General features: G+C 37.0%; 1 protein-coding gene across 1 annotated transcript; it reads left to right on the plus strand.

Annotated features, from left to right (window-relative positions):
- Nucleotides 1–969: 969 nt before the first annotated feature.
- Znf567 (zinc finger protein 567) lies at nucleotides 970–16566 on the plus strand. The gene is made up of 6 exons (XM_076837683.2): nucleotides 970–1043; nucleotides 2304–2398; nucleotides 3271–3359; nucleotides 10986–11112; nucleotides 11377–11463; nucleotides 14385–16566. Exons 3-6 carry the CDS (start codon nucleotides 3351–3353, stop codon nucleotides 16100–16102), a joined length of 1941 nt encoding a protein of 646 aa, XP_076693798.2. The 5' UTR covers nucleotides 970–1043; nucleotides 2304–2398; nucleotides 3271–3350; the 3' UTR covers nucleotides 16103–16566.
- Nucleotides 16567–21931: the final 5365 nt, after the last annotated feature.

The following is a 21931-nucleotide window of genomic DNA, read 5'->3' on the forward strand; positions in this document are numbered from 1 at the left end:
TTAGAGAACTTCAAGGGAAGAGGGGAAAGCAAAAGGAAAGGTAAGGAACGCCCAGACTAGCTATATTTGAAGAGATTCTTCACCATTACACAAACTCCCATTGTCTTCTACACACATGCAGATGAAAGAGAGATGTTGGAGTACTGCAAACACCTCTTAGTATCCAAAGGAAAGGCCAATGCCACTGGTATCCTGAACTGGAAACGCTCTCTAAATTTACACCAGTTTCCTGGGGAGAGAGCTCCTGGAATGGTGTAGTTCTAAAACATGAAACTTGTCCTCAGTAGAACAAGGGAGATCCTCAGAAGGAATCCTATTCCTAGGCTCTCTTCATCATGTCTTGATAAAACTCTGCCTAAGATACACTTCCAACCTTAAAAGTTTCATTCCAAAAAGAGATTTGTGTTTGCAACCTGTATTCTACCACTCAAATATATGACTCCTATTTTTCACTGGCACAAACATCAACTCAGACATCTTCCTTCAACAAATTCCTTTGTCCAAAAATTAAACCTAGAACTGCAGAAAAGAAGTTGTCAGTCACTATCACAGTAGGTCACAGCAGCTCTGTCATATGATGGATGGTCTTAAATCCCAGTGTCACACACCCCACATTATAGCTAAAAACAGTCACCCAAAAGGTCCTCGTCTGAGCAGATAGACAGGAGCACAATCACGCACCCGTCAACCCCTCATTCCACTACCCTCCTTTCGGAAACGCATACACAACCTGGTACACAGGCATGAACTCCAGGGGCATATCTCTTCGCACCCAGGGAGCTCCGGGCTTCTCAACCCGAGAGTCTCCTTCACCTAGACCAGGTCACCACTCTATGCCAGGCAACTATTAGACTCCGAAGAGGAGCCTGCGATTAAAGTTTGAAAGCGGCCCCGAAGGTCTGTGGGAAATGTAGTTCAAGGCTGAAAAAGCCCGGATGTCGAGAAGGCGCGCTTAGTCTGAGGCCCAGAGGAACGCGCTGCGAGACCGCTGGGAAACAGCGCCCAGCAATACGCAGGCGCAGACTCTTGGCCAGTGGCCGAAGGTGAGGCTCTTGGGTTCTGTGGGTGCCGAGGGGGCGGGTGATGATGGGGACCGTTTGGCGGGCCGAGAAGGGAGGTGGGAGCTCGGGTGGGGAGAGGAAGGAGGGAAGAGGGACCTGGACTGAGGAGACCGAGGAGGAAAGCGAGAGTCCAGGCCCCAGAGAAGACAGGAGGGGAACCGGTAGCCCGAGGCTGGTGTGAGCTCTGCGGGGGCAGATTTCTGTCTGCCTTTTTTTTTTTTTTTTTTTTAATTCCTCCCTTCTCCACTAGGAAGTCCCAACGCCTGGAATGCAGCTTGGCACACAACTGGCATTCAGTTTGTGTTTTTTTTTTTTTTTTTTTTTTTTTTTTTTTTTGGTGCCTATTCTTGTGGGCAAGGGACGAGGAGGGTGTGTTACAATGCGTGATATGCAACCGATTATTTATGAAAGTGATAGGGTCTCTGCGTGTCTAAGTTTTAAATTAGGTGCGAGTCGATTGTGTTTCAAATTGTTACTTTGCAGAGGAGACAGTGAAGAGATTGTGAGCGAAATTTTGTTACTTTGTATAGAAGTATGTTATGGCTCTGAGACCGCACATGACAGGGGGAGGCCTAGGAGATGATGAGTGTGCAGTGGGTAATATGTCTGATTTCTGAAGTATTTTGTGTACAGAACCCACGGTGACTATGAATGTGGCTTATTGTGTGACTAAGATGGAGTGCTTGAGAAACCGGGTACTGACTAGTTATGCATTGTTTAGATTCTCCGAATATTGGCTGTTTTGCTTATTTTTTTAAACACTGGCAATTAGACAAGTAAAATAAGTAGAGGTTTTTAAAAATGGAGAGGAGATAAAATAAGTTTCAGATAGGATAGTATATTAGGAAACCCCCTATTGACAGGTGACAAATGGTGTTCTATCATTGGAAACACACTCTTTAAAAAAACAAAACAGAACAAAAAACTTTTTTCCCATAACTGTCACTCTCAAAAATTCTATTTGGCTGAATTTTGTTTTCCTTTCCTATGAATTCCTGGAAGGTTCAAGAATTACTTTAGATATTCTTAATAAAAAATAAAATCTGTCAAACATCTACACACAAGATCAATCTCACAATAGTCACTTAGCTAAATGAACTAAAAATCAAACTTCAAACTTGTTTCAAAAGCAAAAACTTTCTTCCACTTGATGGAAGTGGTGTGCAGTGTGAAAGGGTTCAAGATCAGGTTTTATTCTCTAATTCCCGAACCTCTATTTTGTCTCTGCTTTATTCCCTGTAGGTGAATAGACTCCAGCTCCAATGGACTGGGACCTGGGAAAGAAAAAAATCAGAGACAAGATGAAGCCAACATGACTGATACTACTATAATTTAGCGTAAGTCATCTTTTACCTTTTGAGAGATCCTGCTTCTGAAAACCTCCAGATACAGTTGTCTGTCATCGGCACAGCCTCTTCTCCAGCTGCTCCCTTGGTGCTTCCTTTGGACATGCAGTGGCCCACCTGCTCTGGTAGATCCTGTTTATCTAGTTAATCCTCTTGCATAGGATCCAGGACAACCCAGGCAGCCTCCATCCGTATAGTCCTTATCTAATGCTAAATTCTGAATTATCCATCTCAGTTATTTGCCCTTACAAAACCTGGAAACATGCACATTTTGCCAAGAATTCTCTCACCACTTTGGTTTCTAATGGCATCAGAATGTGGGAGACCCTTGTTTGTTATGAAGGGGAACACCCACTTTTTTTCCCCTAGAAAAGTATTCTAAAAATAATTTAATCTCTTTTTTAATATTTATTTTTTAGCTTTAGGTGGACACAATATCTTTATTTTATTTTTAAGTGGTGCTGAGGATCGAACCCAGTGCCTCACGCATGCCAGGCGAGCGCGATACTACTTGAGCCATATCCCCAGCCCATAATTTAATCTCTTAAAGACACATACCTCCCAGCTTCTCCAGACTCTTGAGGTACAAGTTAATAATGGTATCAAACCTTACCATCAGCAGCTTTAGAAAATCCTATTTTAGAATGAAGGACTCAGAATTTTGTTTCACTCACCATCTTTGGAATAATCTCTGAGACTGAGGCAGAAAGATTTCTAAGTTACCATTCTCTTCCTTATATTTATGTTGGATGTGCAGAGTGGTCAAGGGCCCAAAAATGGAAACAGTTTTAATTGATTTGTAAGTATAGAGAACTGTTAGGCATGTGTAGTCTCATGTGGCTTTTTTTTTCCCCCTGACTTAGCTTTGCTGTTTTAGAAATTGTCCGTTTTCTAAAGAGGAGTGCAAAGGAAAGACTGGTCTTCTCTTGCAGATCTCAAAATCATGGCTCAGGTGAGGTGATGGTTCCTTTCTGAAACTTTTGTTATTGTTATTTCAAAAGATATTTCTTGTCTTAAATTGACCCACCAGGCTTCTCTCTTAGAAAACATGGCCCCCATTTCCTCCTTTCTCAATCTTCTCCCAGAAAATATACAGAGACAGAAATGCATTTCCTTGAATTAATGAGAATATAGATTTTAATTTTTTTAGTTGTAGATGAACACAATATCTTTATGTATTATTTTTATGTGGTGATGAGGATCGAACCCAGTGCCTTACTTGTGCAAAGAAAGCGCTCTACCACTGAGCTAAAGCCCCATCCCCTTATATAGACTTTAAAAAGTAGATAAAACCTTTGTCACATTCACAGATCTGAGTAAAGATGGATTTAAAATTAATAGAGTGGTATCAGTAAGTGGCAAGAAGTCATGTCCTGAGGCTTTGAGGATAGAGATGATTGGCAACTTGTACAAAGAACTGAGAATCTTGTTTATCTTGTAAATCCTTTAATACAGAAGGAAAAACATATGGCCTTCTAATAACACCATTTCTAGAATACTGATGTTATAGATTTATTCCTATTTTAAAATTTCTTCTAATTTTGTATTTGAAAATATAGAAAGAAATAAGTGTAAATGCATAGACCATCAACTGAACTAGGTGTATAACTCTTAAACTATTCTGCTTTTGGTTTCAAAGACACTAACCTTTCCTGTTTCATTCAGAGAATTTGCCTTTATGTCTTGACCTTTCTTAAATACTGATATTCTCCAGATTATATGTTAATTTATTTCTCTTTTGTTTATTGTTCCCAATTCATAATGAACCATATTATTTTAATGAAGCTTAAATAAGTTTTACACTTCTATCCTGAGAATCCAAACTTTATATCCGTCATCCAACTACACAACACCTGCATGTTCCACAGATACTTCATGCACGTGTTTGAGTTATCTTATTATCATCCCTGCCCATCCTGTCATTTATGTTTTTCCAAACTGCTTATGGCCCCAGCCTCTACCCACCTGCTAATATAGCTGATATGATTTAAATGTCTCCTATTGCAAATGTCTCCTATTCATGGCAAATCCTGTTCTTATACCATAGTTCCCTCTTTCCCCAATGATGCCATTTTTATTTGGGTGTCTCTCTCATTTCCCATTTAACATCTTTGTTGCTTTTTCAGTTCCCCAAGTGCCCCTCACAGTGCTTGCTTGCACATCTTTTTATTTATTGTGCTTTTTCATTTAACTTCTTAGTGTTGTAAAATATATAAAACATTTACATTTTAATTATTTTTAAGTAGGTAATTTGGTCCCTTTCATTATATTAGCACTGTTGTATAACTGTCACCACTATTTCCAGAACAGGCAATAAATAGGCAAACTCGTACCAATAACTTCCCATTTTATGCTTAACACATTTAGAGAGAGGAAAATATTAAAATGTTCAATAGTTTAAATTCAAGAACAAATAATCATTAATGATAATACAGTTTTCTAATTCATTTATATGATCTACATCTCTTCTATTTAGATCATATTTAAATTCTCTTGAGTAGCAGGGAATATGGCTCAGTGGTAGAACAGTTGCCTAACATGAATGCAAAAGGCCCTGGATTCCATCCCTGGCACAAAAAAGCAAGGAAGGAGAGAACGGGGAAAAAATTATCTCAGTAATTATTTGTTGTTTTCAGTGTATCAGTCTTGCAAATTTTTTATATTACTCCTTAGATATTTCTTTTTTAAATGTTAATATTGTGCTGGGGATGTGGCTCAAGCGGTAGCGTGCTCGCCTGGCATGCGTGCAGCCAGGGTTCGATCCTCAGCACCACATACAAACAAAGATGTTGTGTCCGCCGAGAACTAAAAAATATAAATATTAAAAAATTCTCTCTCTCTCTTTCTCTTTAAAAAAAATAAATAAATGTTAGTATCAATGATATTCATTTTTATTTCAACTTTCTATTTTATTATTGCTAGTATATGAAATGCTATTAATTTGTGGGGTGGATATATTGACCTGCAACCATTCTAAATCCACTTATTCTAGTAATTTTTAAATTTCTTTCTTGCCTTATTATGTTGTCTAGAACTTTCAGTACAATGTTGAATAGAAGTTGGAAGAACAAACTTTTTAAAAAATATTTTTAGTCATAGATGAACACAATGCCTTTGTTTTATTCATTTTATTTTTTTTATGTAGTGCTGAGGATCAAACCAAGTACCTCACAAGTACTAGGCAAGCACTGTACCACTGGGCTACAACCCCAGCCCAAGAACAGACATTTTTGCCTTGTGTCTGACATAGGTGAAAAGTATTCAGTCTTTATTCAGGCACTACTTTAAGTAGTGATAGTAATTCTATAGGGTTTTTTTTTTTTTTCAATTGGTGTGGGGGAGGCACATGCATACACATTTATTTTTATTTTTGTGTTTGTTTCTTTTTGTACTGCTGGGAATTGAATCCCGGGGCCTTCTGCATGATAGGCAAGTGCTGTATGAGCTTCTCCCTTATTAATCATGAATGGTGCTGAATTTTGTCCAAGTTTCCTACATCTGTTTTTTTTTTTTTTTTTTCTAATATTTCTATAACATTCAATGATTTTTTTTTTTGGTGGTACTAGGCAATGAACCTAGGGACACACTACTGCTGAACCACATCCCCATTGAGCTATATCCCCAGCCCTTTATATTTTTTCTTTTTAGGCAGAGTCTCACTAAATTGCTGAGACTGGGCTCAAGCTTGTGAACCTCCTGCCTCAGCTTCCCAAGTAGCTGGGATTATAAGTATGTGCCACCATGCCTGGCTATTCATTGAATACTTTTATTCAAGGAATACTTTTACACTGTTGGAAAACAATATGAAGGATCTTTAAAAGACTAGACATGGAATCATCATAGGACCCAGCTATATCACTCCTCAGTATTTATCCTAAAGAATTAAAGTCACATACTGTAGTGCTACATGAACACTCATGTTTATACCAGCACAGTTCACAATAGCCAAACTATGGAACAAGTCTAGGTTTCCATAAAGAAAATGTGGTATATATACACAAATGGAGTTTTATTTAGCCATAAGGAAAATGGATGGAACTAAAGACTATTATGTTAAGTGAAATAAGCTAAATAGAAGGTCAAGGGTTGTATGTTTTCTCTCATATGTGGAAGCTAGAGAGGAAAAAGGAAAAGAAAGGTAGGTGGGGGAAAATCCCATGAAAATCAAAGGGAGATCACTAGAAAGAGATGGCAGTTGGGGAGGGGGAGAGCTGGGTAGTGATATTGGCCAAATCACATTGTTATATTGTGTGCATGTATGAATATACAGCAACAAATCCCATCATCATGTACAACTATATATAGTGCACCACTAAAAAAAAAAAATGTGGAAAGATAAAAAATTTAGGCTTAAATTTCCTTAACTTACCTTTGGAAGAAGATTGACTCTGTGTAGAATCATTTTATATCAATCATTAAGGAATTATACATTGATTCCTATTTGTTTTCATTTTTACTGTTGTATTGTAGAGTTAGTATACAATATTATAAAATGCCTTTTGAGGATTTAGGAAGTTCACTGTAATATTTAATTCATATATATGTTAATTTTCTAAAATAAAATATTCATCTTGGGTTGGGGTGTACCTGGTATGTAGGAGCTCTGGGTTCAATCCCCAGTACTGCAGAAAAAATTAAAAAATAAAGAAATATTTATCCTTTCTCCTTTCTGTCCCCTGGCAACCACTCCAAAAATTTGCCTTTTCTGGAAAGTCTTAGCATTGGAATCATATGTTAGGTAACCTTTTCGAATTGGCTTCTTTCACTTAGTAATATGCATGTAGTTCCTTCTAATCGGCTTTTGGTGATCTATTCCTACATCCTGTTGTATTTTGTATCAAATCCATTGTTGTAATTAATTTTAAGTCATTTATTGGCACTTTAGTTATAGCTGCATTTTTTATGGTTACTTTAACATTGCAATATGCAATCTTTAACTTATTAAGGTTTACTTAAGTTAATATTAAGTTATTTAAGATAAAATACATCAATCTTGCAACATTTCAGTTTTATTTACTGACTCACATTTTTGGTTTATATGCCATGTATGTGATATTTATGTTTGTAATACATGATAATCAAATGTTTAGTTTAAAAGGGTCTACATCCCACAAATGAAACAGCTGCCTGAGATTTTTTTTTTTTATTTCTTCTTTTTTGTTTGTTTGCTTTTTGCTTGTTTTTTTGTTTTTGGCTGTACTGGGTATTAAACCAAGGCCTTACACATGATTGACAAATATTCTACCACTGAGCTGCATGCCCAAACCTTAAGAATAGTTTTTATGTTTGGAAAAATTCAAAAGAAAAATATTTCCAACATTCAAAAATACCATAAAATTCAAATTTCAGCATCTATAAGTAAGTTTGATGGAAATATAACATTATCAAAGTTGAGTGTGGTGGCAATTGCCTGTAAACTACTCTGAAGACTGAAGCAGGATGATTACAAGTTCAAGGCCAGCCTCAGCAACTTAGCAAAACCCAGTCTCAAAGTAAAAATAGGAAGGAAGAAAAGGAAGGGAGGGAAGGGGAGGGGACAGAAAGGAAACAATATTGTCTGTGGCTGTTTGCATGCTAAAATAATGGAAAAGGGTAGTCTTTTATATACAACATTTCTCATCATAATTAACCAGTGCTCTTACCTTCAACCTAAAGTGCCGGATTTCTGTTCTCATGACTAAAAGGCTCAGGGTTTACTCCAGTTGAACTGGGCTGACTGGGCTGCGCAAAATAACCACACAAGAGACACAAATACCTTTTACTTTGGGGTCACTGTGACGGCTCCTCGCGGCTCCTCTGACCTTAAGGGTCCGCAGGAAGAGAGAGAGAGAGCACAGTGCTGACCCCTTTTATTGAGAAGAAGCTATTCAAATGAGGCAAGGGGTCAGGTTTCAGGGGGCTGAGTCTGTCTTCATGATGTCCACTGTCCGCAGGTTGACTGACATCTGGGTAGGCCACACCCAAGGGCACAGTAAGAGAAGGGGACACACACACAAGGCACTTCCATGGAAGATTCTATCCTAAACAGGGCAAGGGGTTATATTACAAAGGAACAGGTGAGCATAGCTTCACCATGAGGCTGTAACAAGACACATCCATGCACAAGACACTGACCCTCGAACCCAAGAAGGGTGGGGAAAGCTCTGCCACATTTCTGTGATTGAGCGCCTCAGCACCCAGATGGGGAGTGTGACCCAGTTACGTGCAAGGTTGGTCTCCCACACTAAAGAAATTCTTTTATTAGTAATTTTGATGTTGCAGACCTGCAAGTGATGAATTCTCTCAGGTTTTCTCTGAAAATATCTTTATATTGCCTTCATTTTTAATAGATTTGCTGAACATTGAATTATGGATTAATTTTAGCTTTGCTTTTAGTAATTTGATAGGATCTGGAAGTATGATTTTCATTGCTAAAATTTGATAGGATCTGGAAGTATGATTTTCACCGCTGTTTATTCTTTTGTTTCATTAAGCATTTTAAATATATAAGTTAAAGATTTTTACTATATTTGTATGTCTTGTATTTCCCCAATAATTTTTGAATGCTTTTTCTTTTTCTCTCCCCTGAGACTCCAATTCCATCTGTGTTGGATTACTTTGAAATTGACCTCCAGATCTTTGCAATTCTGTTATTCCATATCTTTTTTTCTTTTTATTTGGATTGCTTATTTCTGTTGATTTATTTACAAAGCTATTTTCAACAGCTCTAGACTTTTCATTTGTTGCTCTGTTTATAGTTTGTATTTTGGATTCCTCTCATTTTCTCATTGAACACATTTATAACAGCCGTTTTGAAGTTCAGGAAATTGTTTCTATGATTATCATTTTGCTCAATATAGGCCATGTTTTCCAACTCTTTTTTTTTTTTTATTTGCATGTCTAGTAATTGTTGCTAGAAAATTGAACATCAGAATAATACAGTAATCTGAATCCTATTATATCTATTAGTTCTTCTGAGGACTATTGGTTTGTTTCTTTGTTTTCTGGTAGGCAATTAACTTGCTTGGAGTCAAACTATATCCTCCCCTCAATGTGAAATGACTGATATATCCTCCTGTTTTTTTTTTTTGTTGTTGTTGTTGTTGTTGTTATTGTTGTTGTTTTTTAGTTGTAGATGGACACAATCTTTTGTTTTATTTATTTTTTAATGTGGTGCTGAGGATTGAACCCAGTGCCTTACGCATGCAAGGCAAGCGTTCTACCACTGAGCCACAACCCCAGCCAGTCCTCCTGGTTTTTAAGCTTCTACTTCTGCTTTTTACCCTGGTTTTGAGGATCTCTTTTGGGTTCGTATGCTTTAGCTCTCATTCAAGGAGTTAGGGAGGTATACTTACATTATGGGACTAACTTTCTGCAGTGCTCTGGCTTCTCGGGTTTCATCCCTATCCTTTTTGCTTTGTTAATCCTAAGCTCTGATACCTCAATCCAATAAAACTCCAGTTTTCTTCTGCTTGATCTGTCATCTATTCAAGTTGTGGAATACTGCAAGTCAAAAAAGCAGAAGTCTTAAAATATACTAGGTACACTTCTGATTTTCAAGATTCGTTTCTGTTTTTTTCTCTTTGATTTTTGCTAAGCACTCTGATATCTCCAACATATACAGAATTTAACTATTAGCCAAGGGATTTAGAAGAGTTTATACTCAGTTATTGAGTCTCATCCTTTCTAGAGCTCTCCCACTTGCAGAATTAAATTTCCAGCTCATTGGCCAGCCCTGTATTCTGTCCTGTCATCATGGAGGAACTAAGCGGTGCTTTTCTGCCTGGAGAGCTACAGGGTCTTGGGCATTCTCAAGGAAAAGGTCAAAAAATTAACAGCTCCTATCATTGTTGTTGCTATCCTTCAAGGATATGCTGTCCAATTTCTGCCTGCTTTTGTGGTTTTCCTGTGCTTTGCTTTAGTTGCTTATGACCTTTAGTTGCTTATTACATTTGTGTCCAGATTGTATAACTGCTATCTGAGAGTGTTTTCCTGAGCAGTTTACTCTTTTTTATTGTTGAATAATGAAAGTTCCATATGTATCTTAGAACCATGTTCTTCCTGCATAAAACATTCATCCTTAAGGGGGAAAATTTTTCCTTGGTAAAACCTGAAAAGTAGTTCTACTTTTGTGATACGTTGTATATTACATATACTTCTATGCTGTATCTGTAACACCTTGCAGGTTCATGTTCACACATACATTCTTTTTAAAAAAAAAATACTTTTGTTATTAGTAGGGTTCATTTCAACATATTTATAAATACATATAAATATGTGCATTTATAGTTCACTCTGTTTCAGTCCCTAGTCACAAAATTTTCTTTGTTTGATGCTATAATTTCTCTTGAGTAGCAACAATGGTTTGTTTGTTTTGGTCTCCCAATAAACCAGTACAGGTTTTGGATATAAACTGGCTTAACAGTAATTGTTTTTACAATGCATTTATAAGTTCAGTGGGTTCTGTTTCCTTACAATGTAAATCACAAAACAAGAAAAATGATAGTCTTTCTTTACAAGTTTTCATATGAATACCACAAAAACAATGACCAAGGAGGCTTCAGTAATCTGTTGTGATCACAATTTCAAACCATTATAGGAATCAGTGTCATTCAAAGATGTGACTGTGGATTTCAGTCAGGAGGAGTGGCAACACCTAGATTCTGCTCAGAAGACTCTATACATGGATGTGATGTTGGAAAACTATTGCCATCTCATCTCTGTGGGTAAGAAAAACTCTGTTTGAAGCTGTTTGTAGCATACATTTCATCTCAAAATACATAAAGCGTGTAATCTTGAATTTCAAGGAAAAGAGGTAATAAATTCCTTTTGGTTCACTGAAAGGATGATTGTGTCTTCCCTTGCCTGTTACAAGGTTCTCAGTTTACTGTTACACAAATGAGAATCTTAATTTGAAATTCTGAACATATACCTTTATTTTTCAAAATTATTGAAGCTTAACCAACGTAAGTTTTCTTTTCCTTTATTAGGATGTGACATCACCAAACCTGATGTGATCCTCAAATTAGAACGAGGAGAAGAGCCCTGGATATCATTTGCAGGTCATGCCTGCTTAGGTAAGCAGATGAAAAGTGGAAAGTAAATTTTAAAGGAATAAGGTGTTGGGAGTACTTTTGGAATGTCTTAGGAAGTTTTAAAAAGATACTCCTAACTTTCAAAATGACCTTTATGCCTACAAAACTTAAAACTGATTTCTGAGCTGAGCTTAGCACTGCATTCCTGTGGTCCCAGCTGCATGGGAACCTGAGGCAGAAGAATCACTTGAACCCAGGAGTTTGAGGCTTAGCCCAGGCAACATAGTGAGACTCATCTCAAAAACACAACCAACAACAACCACCAAAAACAAAAAAAACAGACTCTTTCGAAATAGGTTTTTCCTGATTTGCTTGGTATTACCAAAGATATTTGCCACTACTTAAAGTGTACTGAAAACTTTTTTTCTTCTTGTTCTTAAAAGTCTGTCTTTCTAGTATTTTCAGTCCTTGCCATTTTGATAGATTTCTTTCAGGCAATCTTAAATCTGTTCTTTGAGATGGGTGTGGTGGTGCATAACTGTAATCCCACTGAGTTTGGGAAGCTGAGGCAAGAGGATTTCAAGTTCAAGGCCAGCCTTAGTAACATAGTGAGGCCCTGAGCAAGAGAATTGCAAGTTCAAGGCCAGCCTTAGTAACATAGCGAGGCCCTGAGCAACTTAGCAAGACCCTGCCTCAAAATAAAAAGGGCTATGGATGTGGCTCACTGATTTAGCATTCTTGGGTTCAAATCCCAGTACATAAATAAATAAATAAATCTATCCGTTAAGAAAATTCTTTCAAGTTGTCTTAGTTACTTTACCATTCCCCCCGCCCCCGCTTCATAATACCTCAGGTTTCTTTCCTGCACTAAGCCTTAGTTCCCATTCTCATTACAGATCTGTTAATTTTAAAACTCACTTGCCTCAGCTCCGGCTTTCCTTAGTTACAGTTGTTCTCCATTAAACCTTTGTGGTTCATTTTATATGACTGATCATCATTCCTAAAGTCAACCCTTGGTTTGGGTAAACAACACTAACTCATTCTTATCCTAATTTCTTGAGTGATTATTTTATAACTTGGTCTCTTTTCTTCACCAGTATGTCTGTCCTCCCTAACAGTGCCTGACATGTAAGAGTCACACACGTTTAAAAGAATACTGTATTCTTAGTCTTCATTCTCAAATTTATCTTTAAGGGATCTGTCTTTAAATCATGACAACCCCTTCCTTTCTCAGAACTTCAGCTGTTCATTTTCTGTACCTGGCACTGACATCTGCTACTCAGCATGTTTCTCCTTCCAAAGTATTATAGTGTCTTCTCACCTGTTTTGTTACAACATGTTATAAATTAAACATCTCAGCTCTTAAATTCTTTCCCATCATTTCTTAGTTACTTTATTCCTGCCATGATATCAGCCCAAGTCTTCTGTCTCTGTCATCATTTCTTCTGGATCTGTTCACAATTATTTATCAGCCTGTGACATACATTCTCTTATACTCTTATTTCTCACTGATGTGCAAAATGAAAACCCATGTTTCATCTCTTCAGTATTATTAAATATGTTGCCTTTGTTATAACATTTGTCTCATTCATTCAATTTATATTGTTACTCTCTTAACAAGATATACCATTACTTGTTAAAATAGAAAATTCCCATCTATTTAAACTACCTCAGTAAGCCTTCATATAGACTTTTCAGCTTTTCTTTCTTGCAGAATTCTTGCTAATCTTTATAAAGCCCAAGATTAAAAATCAGTTTCCAGCCTATAATCCCAGGAGCTCAGGAGGCTGAGGCAGGATGATTGCAAATTCAAAGCCAGCCTCAGCAAACTTAGTAAGGCCCTTAGCAACTTAGTGAGACCTTGTTTCAAAACAAAAATAAAAAGAGCTGGGGATTGTAGCTCAGGGATTGAGTGCCCCGAGTTCAAACCCTAGCAACACACACACACAAAATCAGTTTCCATTTAATCTGGGCTCTGAGGTTTTTCCATAAATGAAGGATTTGTCATCACATAGGTACTTTTTATTGTGTTGTATATTCTCCCTTCCAAATGTTATGTTCTTTTTCCATAGACTGACTATTCCTTCATTACTTCACATCATACCTGCCTTCCTCTTATCTGAATTCCTCTGCTACCTACTTACTAAAGTACACATGCACAGCCAGGCACAGTGGCGCACGCCTGTAATCCCAGCATCTGGAAAGGCTGAGACAGGAGGATTGCAAGTTCAAAGCCAGCCTCAGCAACTCAGCGAGACACTAAGCAACTCAGTGAGACCCTATTTGTAAATAAAATACAAAATAGGACTGGGGATGTGGCTCAGCAGTTGAGTGTCCCTGAGTTCAATTACCGGTACCAAAAATAAAAAAAATACACATACACAATTCATGAATATTATATAATTTAAAGTCTGATTGTATATGGTTTACACTTAAAAATTCTTTTCTCCCAAATAAATGATTTTCTTTTGTAATCTTCTTTACTGGATTATATTACATGTTAGGTGTTCAAGAGTTATTTCATTAATTGCCTGTATTAAAGTATAGGTGATCTGTGTCCTGCAAAAATAATCCTTCTCTTAATATTTTCCCTGAACAAACATTTCTACCAATACTTTATCCATCTTGCTTAAAGTATAATGCCTTTTGTAGATTTACTTAATTGTCTGTGAATCTATTTTTCTTTCAATCCCTCTTTCCACCATTCTGTTTTACTTTGTCTATGAAGTTCTGTAGGATGTAAAAGGTAATAATAGTGTTCATTGCTCATTTTTTTTTCCATTATTTCCCACACTGAAGTTATTTAGATTCTATGTTTCTTCTCTTTTCTTCCCATCCCCAGGCAGAGAATAATTTGTCCTGGGTTTTTTCTACTATCTCATTTCCTAATACATTAGACCCCAGTAGACTCTTTCCCTAGCAACTGTGTTAAGATTCACAAGTTGTTATTAATTTTTTTTTAGAAGAAAACTGGAAAGCTGAAGACATTTTAATCAAATTCAAGGAACACCAAGATAAGTATTCTAGATCAGTTGTGTGCATTAACCACAAAAGACTTGTCAAGGAGAACAGTATATATGAAAAGACATTTAATCTAATCAAAAAACCTGTTGATTCAAAAATTCTACCTCCTGACTATGACACTCATGGGAAGATTTTGGAAAATGTTTCAGGATTAATCATCAGTAACCTAAGTCCTGCAAGAAAGAGAATTAATGAGTACAATGGATTTGGGAGATCACTCCTTAATAATAAGCAAGAAACAGCTCCTCATGAAGTAAAATCCCATAATGAAAGTGACAGGACCTTCCGTCATAATGATGTGCTTATGCAGTATCAGAAGATGGTAACTCCAGCACAGTCATTTGGATACAATGAGTGTGAGAAATCATTCCTTAAAAAGGGAGGCTTGATCACACATAATAGAGTATACAGAGGGGAAACCCTACATGTATATAATAAAAAGAGAAGAGCAAACAATATTGAAAAAAAACATACATGTACTCAATGTGGGAAATCCTTCTGCAGGAAGTCAGTATTGATTCTGCATCAGGGTATTCACACAGAGGAAAAACCCTATCAATGCCATCAGTGTGGGAATGCATTCAGAAGGAAGTCCTATCTTATTGATCATCAGAGAACTCACACAGGAGAGAAACCCTTTGTTTGTAATGAGTGTGGTAAGTCCTTCCGCCTAAAGACAGCACTCACTGATCATCAGAGAACACATACAGGGGAGAAGTCATATGAATGTCCACAATGTAGAAACGCCTTCAGATTGAAGTCACACCTCATTCGTCATCAGAGAACTCACACAGGAGAGAAACCATATAAGTGTAATGACTGTGGAAAGTCCTTCCGCCAGAAGGTAACACTCTCTCTACATCAGAGAATTCATACGGGGGAGAAACCTTATATTTGTAAAGAATGTGGAAAGTCTTTTCACCAGAAGGCAAACCTTACTGTACATCAGAGAACTCACACAGGAGAGAAACCCTATATTTGTAATGAATGTGGGAAATCCTTCTCTCAGAAGACAACCCTTGCTCTTCATGAGAAAACTCACAATGAGGAGAAACCCTATATTTGTAATGAATGTGGAAAGTCTTTCCGCCAGAAGACAACCCTAGTAGCACATCAAAGAACACATACAGGGGAGAAATCTTATGAATGTCCTCACTGTGGGAAAGCCTTTAGAATGAAATCATACCTCATTGATCATCATAGAACTCACACAGGAGAAAAACCATATGAATGTAATGAATGTGGGAAATCATTCAGTCAGAAGACAAATCTCAATCTACACCAGAGAATTCATACAGGAGAGAAACCCTATATTTGTAATGAATGTGGGAAATCCTTTCGCCAGAAAGCAACTCTGACTGTACATCAAAAAATACACACAGGGCAGAAATCCTATGAATGTCCTCAGTGCGGGAAAGCCTTTAGCAGGAAGTCTTATCTCATTCATCATCAAAGAACTCACACGGGAGAAAAACCATATAAATGTAATGAATGTGGAAAGTACTTCCGCCAGAAGACGAATCTTATTGTACATCAAAGAACTCACACAGGCGAGAAACCCTATGTTTGTAATGAGTGTGGTAAGTCCTTCAGTTATAGGAGGAGCCTCATTGTCCATCAGAGAACACATAAGGGAGAAAACATGGAAATGCAATAAATAAAGAGGTTTTTTTGTGAAGTCTTTCCAAGTTAATGTAAACCTTTAGTTTTAAAAACAAAAGCATGCTTAAACATGTTGATGTAATTTTAATCACAAAGTTTTTAAAGTTCCACACCACAAAACTACTGTTTACTAGCATATGAAATGGGTATGATCATTGTTATTAGTTATTTAAAAATATAGTACATGTTATTTAAAAATATAGTACATGTAGATGCAAATTACAAAATGGTATCAGAACTGATCACCATAATTTTTTAAAAATATGAATTCTAATTATTTTTGCAGTCTATGTAATAAAAAGTAGTTTTTACTTCCCCAAATATTACCACTTCTACAAAAAAAAAAAATGATTACCAGTTCCCTGGCTTATAACCTCATTAAACTAGTTTATGCATGCTTTCAAACTTTATTTATATATGTTTTACTTAGACATCATGAATTCATGTCCTTCTTTGTTTCCCTGAACATTTTAAAGATCTGTATAATATTCCATGTGGTAGTAGTATGTTCTTTTTTATTTTGTATACTATATCATTTTAATAATATACTGTTATTTATCCTGTTGATGGATATTTGTATTTTTATAATTTTCTGTTATAATAAAATATTGCCATAAATATTCTTGTTTATGTCTTTGGTGTATATTCATGTATTTCTGTTGATTTTGTACCTGAGACTGGAATTTTTCTGTCCAGGAGAATATCTTAAGTCTTTTCAGTTAAGGGAGATATTGCTAAACATTTCAGACCATTCTCAACAGTCAATGTAGAAAGGTCTTTAGCAGTTATTCAAACTGGGGAATTCTTGCTAAAGGGAAACCTTATGATTTAATACTTGTGAGAGGGTGTTTTATCTGTGTGAATGCAGTAATTGTAGAAAGGCCTTTATCTGTTGTTCAACCCTTACACAAAACAAAACAATTCAAGTTACAGGTGAATACTGTATGTGTCATGATTTTAGGAACACTTTAGCCCTAGCTTAAGAATTCACACAAGAGAAAGGGATGTTGAGAAGAGAAACACATGAGTAAAATTTGAGAGTTTAGTAATTACAGTAGAGAGAATTAGGAAAAATATTTTTCATATAAAATAATCTTTATTTTTTTAATATTTATTTTTTGGTTAGACACAATACCTTTATTTTGTTTGTTTATTTTTATGGGGTGTTGAATTTTTATGGAGTGTTGAGGATCGAACCCAGGGTCTTGCGCATGCTAGGCAAGCTCTGTACCACTGAGCAACAACCCCAGATCCTGGAAAGGTGTTTATATTTGAGTATCAGAAATATGCTAAGACAGTTAATATTTATACCATCTTATCCATGAGCATGTTAAGCTTAACAGCAATTTGAACCATGTTAGATCCTTATTGGGATGAATTTTTTATATCTAGCATTTATTATATGAAGTCTAATAAAATTCAGAAAATTTTAAAAGCCTTTTTGCTCATTGTGAACATATTGAGTAACCAGGAAAACAGTTCATGGTTCAAGCATCTGATGCTGAAAACATTAAGTAGCCCTCTGGACTGTAGAAAGGGACGGCAATTGCCAGTTGATATGTAATCATACTTGTCTGTCCTGAACTTGCAGATACTTTCAGAGCAAAAAAAGAATTGAGTGATGAATGAAAGGATATTATAAAAAAAAATTAAACTTGAAAGGGGCATAATAGTAAAATATACCATGCCTTGTCTGAACCGAACTTCATGAAATTTAACCTTGAATAATAATATTTATGCTTAGTTTCTTTGCTTTTTGTTTGGTTGGTTTAGAATACATTCAGGATAAACAGAGTGAAATAACTGGAACAGGTAGGTAAGGTTATAGAACTTCTGTTCTGACCCATGAGGACCTAGGGATTATCTCATCTGAAGTAAGTCTGTTTGTAGGTTAATAAATACTGTTATATGCTAACAATGGTAACTAACCAAAGAATTGTCCTCTCAAGCAGTGATGCAAGCCCGCCTTGGTTTCCTAGTGAGTAGCAAATGGAGAGGATGGTCTAACTGAATATTCTACCCTCAGTCCACCAAGGGTCTTGGGAATATTGAGTTTCATTCTCTTGGATAGTCTGCTCACCCTTGTTTCTGCTTTCCCAAACATTTCAAGCTGCCACAGAAATATAAAAGTATTCATGGCATCCTTGTATGTACCACCCTGCCTCCGCACTCACTGATTATATCATGAAATAACCATGTTCTCTTTACAGTAGAACATTGTATCATATGTCCATTTTATTTTTATTATAACATTAACTGTAATTAATGGGGTTTACAGTTATGTTTCCATACATGTATACATGGTACATTGATCATGTCCATCTACCTTTCTATCCTTACCCTTGTCCATTTTATTTTAATTATTTTTTTTGTAGTTGTAGATGGACAAGAATGGCTTTATTTCATATTACAGTGCTGAGGATCAAACCCAGTGCCTCACATGTGCTAGGCAAGTACTCCACTACTGAGCTAAAGCCCCAGCCCCTCCATTTTATTTTTATACATAGTACACATATATTCATATTTTATAGATCTTTAATGTGAAGAACTAGAAAGTGTGGTGTACTAATGGACTGTGAGCTCAGAGATGACCAAGGATGTTTTCTTCTCTAAGAGAACACCCAGGATAGGTTATATAAACAAGTTGTAAAAACATTTCTATAGCAATCATTGAACATGCCTCCATTTTATGCATAGTTTTTTAAAATATTTTTAATTGTTGATAGACATTTATTTATTTATATGCAGTGCAAAGAATAAAACCCAGTGCCTCACACATGCTAGGCACGTGCCCTACCACTGAGCTATGATCCCAGCTCATATGTCCATAGTTTTAAGTTTTTATGGTCTTTTTGTTTGGTTTTATTTTGTCGTTTTTTGCTTTTTGTTGTTTTCGTACCAGGGATTAAATCCAGGGGCCCTTAACCACTGAGTTAGATTCCCAGACTGTTTTTAAAATTTTCTGTTTTGAGACAGGGTTTTACTAGGTTGCTGAGGCTGGCTTTGAACTTGAGATCCTCCTGCCTGCCTCAGCCTCCCAAGTTGCTTGGATAACAGGCATGTGGCACAGTGCCCAGCTAGTTTTAAGTTTTAAGATGTCCTCTGTTAAATGATTTGAAGATTTGTGAAATGATGTCTTATAATATTATCTGGAGCTGCATCATATGGTGATCACATTTGATTTATTTAGTAATCTCCATACTATTTCCCACAGCAGCTTCTTAGATCCTTAGTCACAATGCACAAAGTTTCAAATTTCCACATCCTTGCCATCGCTTATTTTCTGGTTTTGTTTGTTTATGACATAGGGTCTCACTGTGTTGCTAAGAATGGCCTTGAACTTGCAATCCTCTTGCCTTGGTATCCTGAGTCACTGGGATTACAGATATACACCACCACATATGGCAGATTTTGATTAAGGCCATTTTTATAGGAGTAAAGTGGTAATTGTGATTTTGATTTGCATTTCCCTAATAAATAGTGTTGGTCTCCTTCATTCTGGAAGAATATTCTTGCTGGATATAGGATTTGGGATTGAAAGTTTTCCCTTTCAGTACTTAAAAATTGTGCCACTTCTTTGTGACCTCCGTGGTTTGTCTTGAAAAATTGTGTTGAAAAGACAATATTTTCTTCATCTGTGTGAAATATCTCTTTCCATACACATATGAGGATGCATTTCAAGACTGTTCTATGACTTTCATCTGTTTTTCCAATGTTTCCTCATAGGTAGACTCAGGTCCTACATATTTGACAGGAACAATTGTACAAGAGAGCTGTGTTCTTAGAGCATCCTGTCACCCAGGACTGGTGGTCATATGGAGCTCTGTCAGGAGCCGCTCTAGAAATACATGCCCTTAAGTCCTGATCAAGAGGTACTGAACAATTATTGTGTCCTGCAATAGCTTGGGCTTTACCTCCACTCAGACAATGAGGTGTGGCTCCAGGAGTAGATGTCACCCAGTGGGGTTGAGTTACACTCACCTGTTCCTTTGTAATCCTACCCCTTGCCTCATTTGAATGGCTTCTTCCCAATAAAACCAGGTTCAAGGCATGCTCTTCATTTTTCTTGCCTGTCTTGCCTCCTTTGCGGGAGCTCGGTCAGAGGAGCCATCACAGAACCCAAAGGTATTTCTCTGTGTGATTATTTCGTGCCAGCCCAGTTCACCCAGAGTGATCCTGACTGGTTTAGTCATGTGTCAGGTCAGAGCTCTAGGTTAAGGGGGTGTCTGCCCAACTTCACTGCAAAGCCTCTTTTTTCCCCCTTTGTAAGTATCTTAGGGGATCTTCTCGGAGACTAGGCATATATTTTCCTATTCTTCACACTTCCAAGTAACTAATTTTAGCATGGCCTGGACATTTATCTAAAGCTCTGGGAAATTCTGATGTGCAGCCAGAACTGAGAATCACTGACTTAGAGGTCAGAACATTGCCCTATCTGGTTGAATGACCTTGGGCAGAAGACTTCCCATGTTGAGGTCTCATATATAAAACTTGCTAATAAGAGTCCAGACTCCATGAAATATGCTCAAGGAATATAAAGTGATCCCCATACAGAGTTTGCTAGAGGGCCAGGCACAGGGTCAGGGCATGCAAGAGGTTAGAAATGGCTACAGACAACAGAAACTCTCCTGACATGCACAGCTTAAAATACAAGGGCATGTTCTTCCTGCACGTGAGAATCCTGAAAGTGGGCTGTTGTCTCTCTGAGCATCAGAGACCCCACTCCTTCTATTCTACCACACTTATTATGAAGCTTCTATTCCAGAGGTTACCTCATGGCCTAAGGAGTTCTGGCTTTCATGTCCTTCTTTCAGGAGCGGATCAGGTGGTGACCAGGGCAAAGAGTTCACTTTGAGGAATCTTCCTGGAAGTCACACATAGCATGACAGTTTCCCTCTCACTGGCCATACTGTCATGTAGATATACTTGAGAAGCTCCAGAGAGGTGAGGAAATGTCCTCTAGTAGGGAACATCAACATCCCAATTAAAATTGGGGCGATATCAATAAGGAAGAAGGAGTGAGGGGACAATGGATAAATAGTTCGCCCTGCCTACTGCTGTAAGGAGTGATGGGAAGCCACCTGAGGGTAGACTCAACAACGATAAATGTTCTACAAGATTGTCAAAGACTAATGCAGAAATAAGTACAATAGCAAATAATTTGTCCTATGTCAGTATCTAATGAGTCTCCTAAAGAAATCACCAATATGGTGTTCTAGCAGGAGTCATGTGCAATACCAGACTATTTAGTTACTCTATGCACTTAGAATAAAATCCAAATGCATTACCATAATTTATGAGATTGTCCATAACCTTTCTTTTAGCATATCTCAGTCAAAGTCTTATCCAGGGGCTGGGGATGTGGCTCAAACGGTAGCGTGCTCACCTGGAATGCGTGGGGCACTGGGTTCAATCCTCAAATAAAATAAAAATAAAATAAAGATGTTATGTCCACCAAAAACTAAAAAATAAATAATAAAAAAATTCTCTCTCTTTAAAAAAAAAAAAGATTTATCCAACATTTTCTTGCCTTGCTTTCTCTACTGTTCATTATAGACCAAATATTCTTCAAGCATCTGAAATAAGCCAAGTCTTTTACCTTTTTCAAAGTTTTCTATCAACTGTTCAATTTGCTAGAAATTCTCTACACCAGGTTTTTTGCATGGCTGGTTTTATCTCATAAGTTCAGGTGAAAAGTTATTTCCTCAGAAAGCCTGGGCTAGACAAACCCTATCTAAGTTCACCCCTTCATTCTCTAAGTATTTTCTCTCTTTCATTGCAATTTTCTGGATTTAAATATCACACAATCAAGCCAGGTTCAGTG

This window comes from Callospermophilus lateralis, chromosome 18 (assembly GCF_048772815.1).
Source record: "Callospermophilus lateralis isolate mCalLat2 chromosome 18, mCalLat2.hap1, whole genome shotgun sequence".
Lineage (NCBI taxonomy): Eukaryota > Metazoa > Chordata > Mammalia > Rodentia > Sciuridae > Callospermophilus > Callospermophilus lateralis.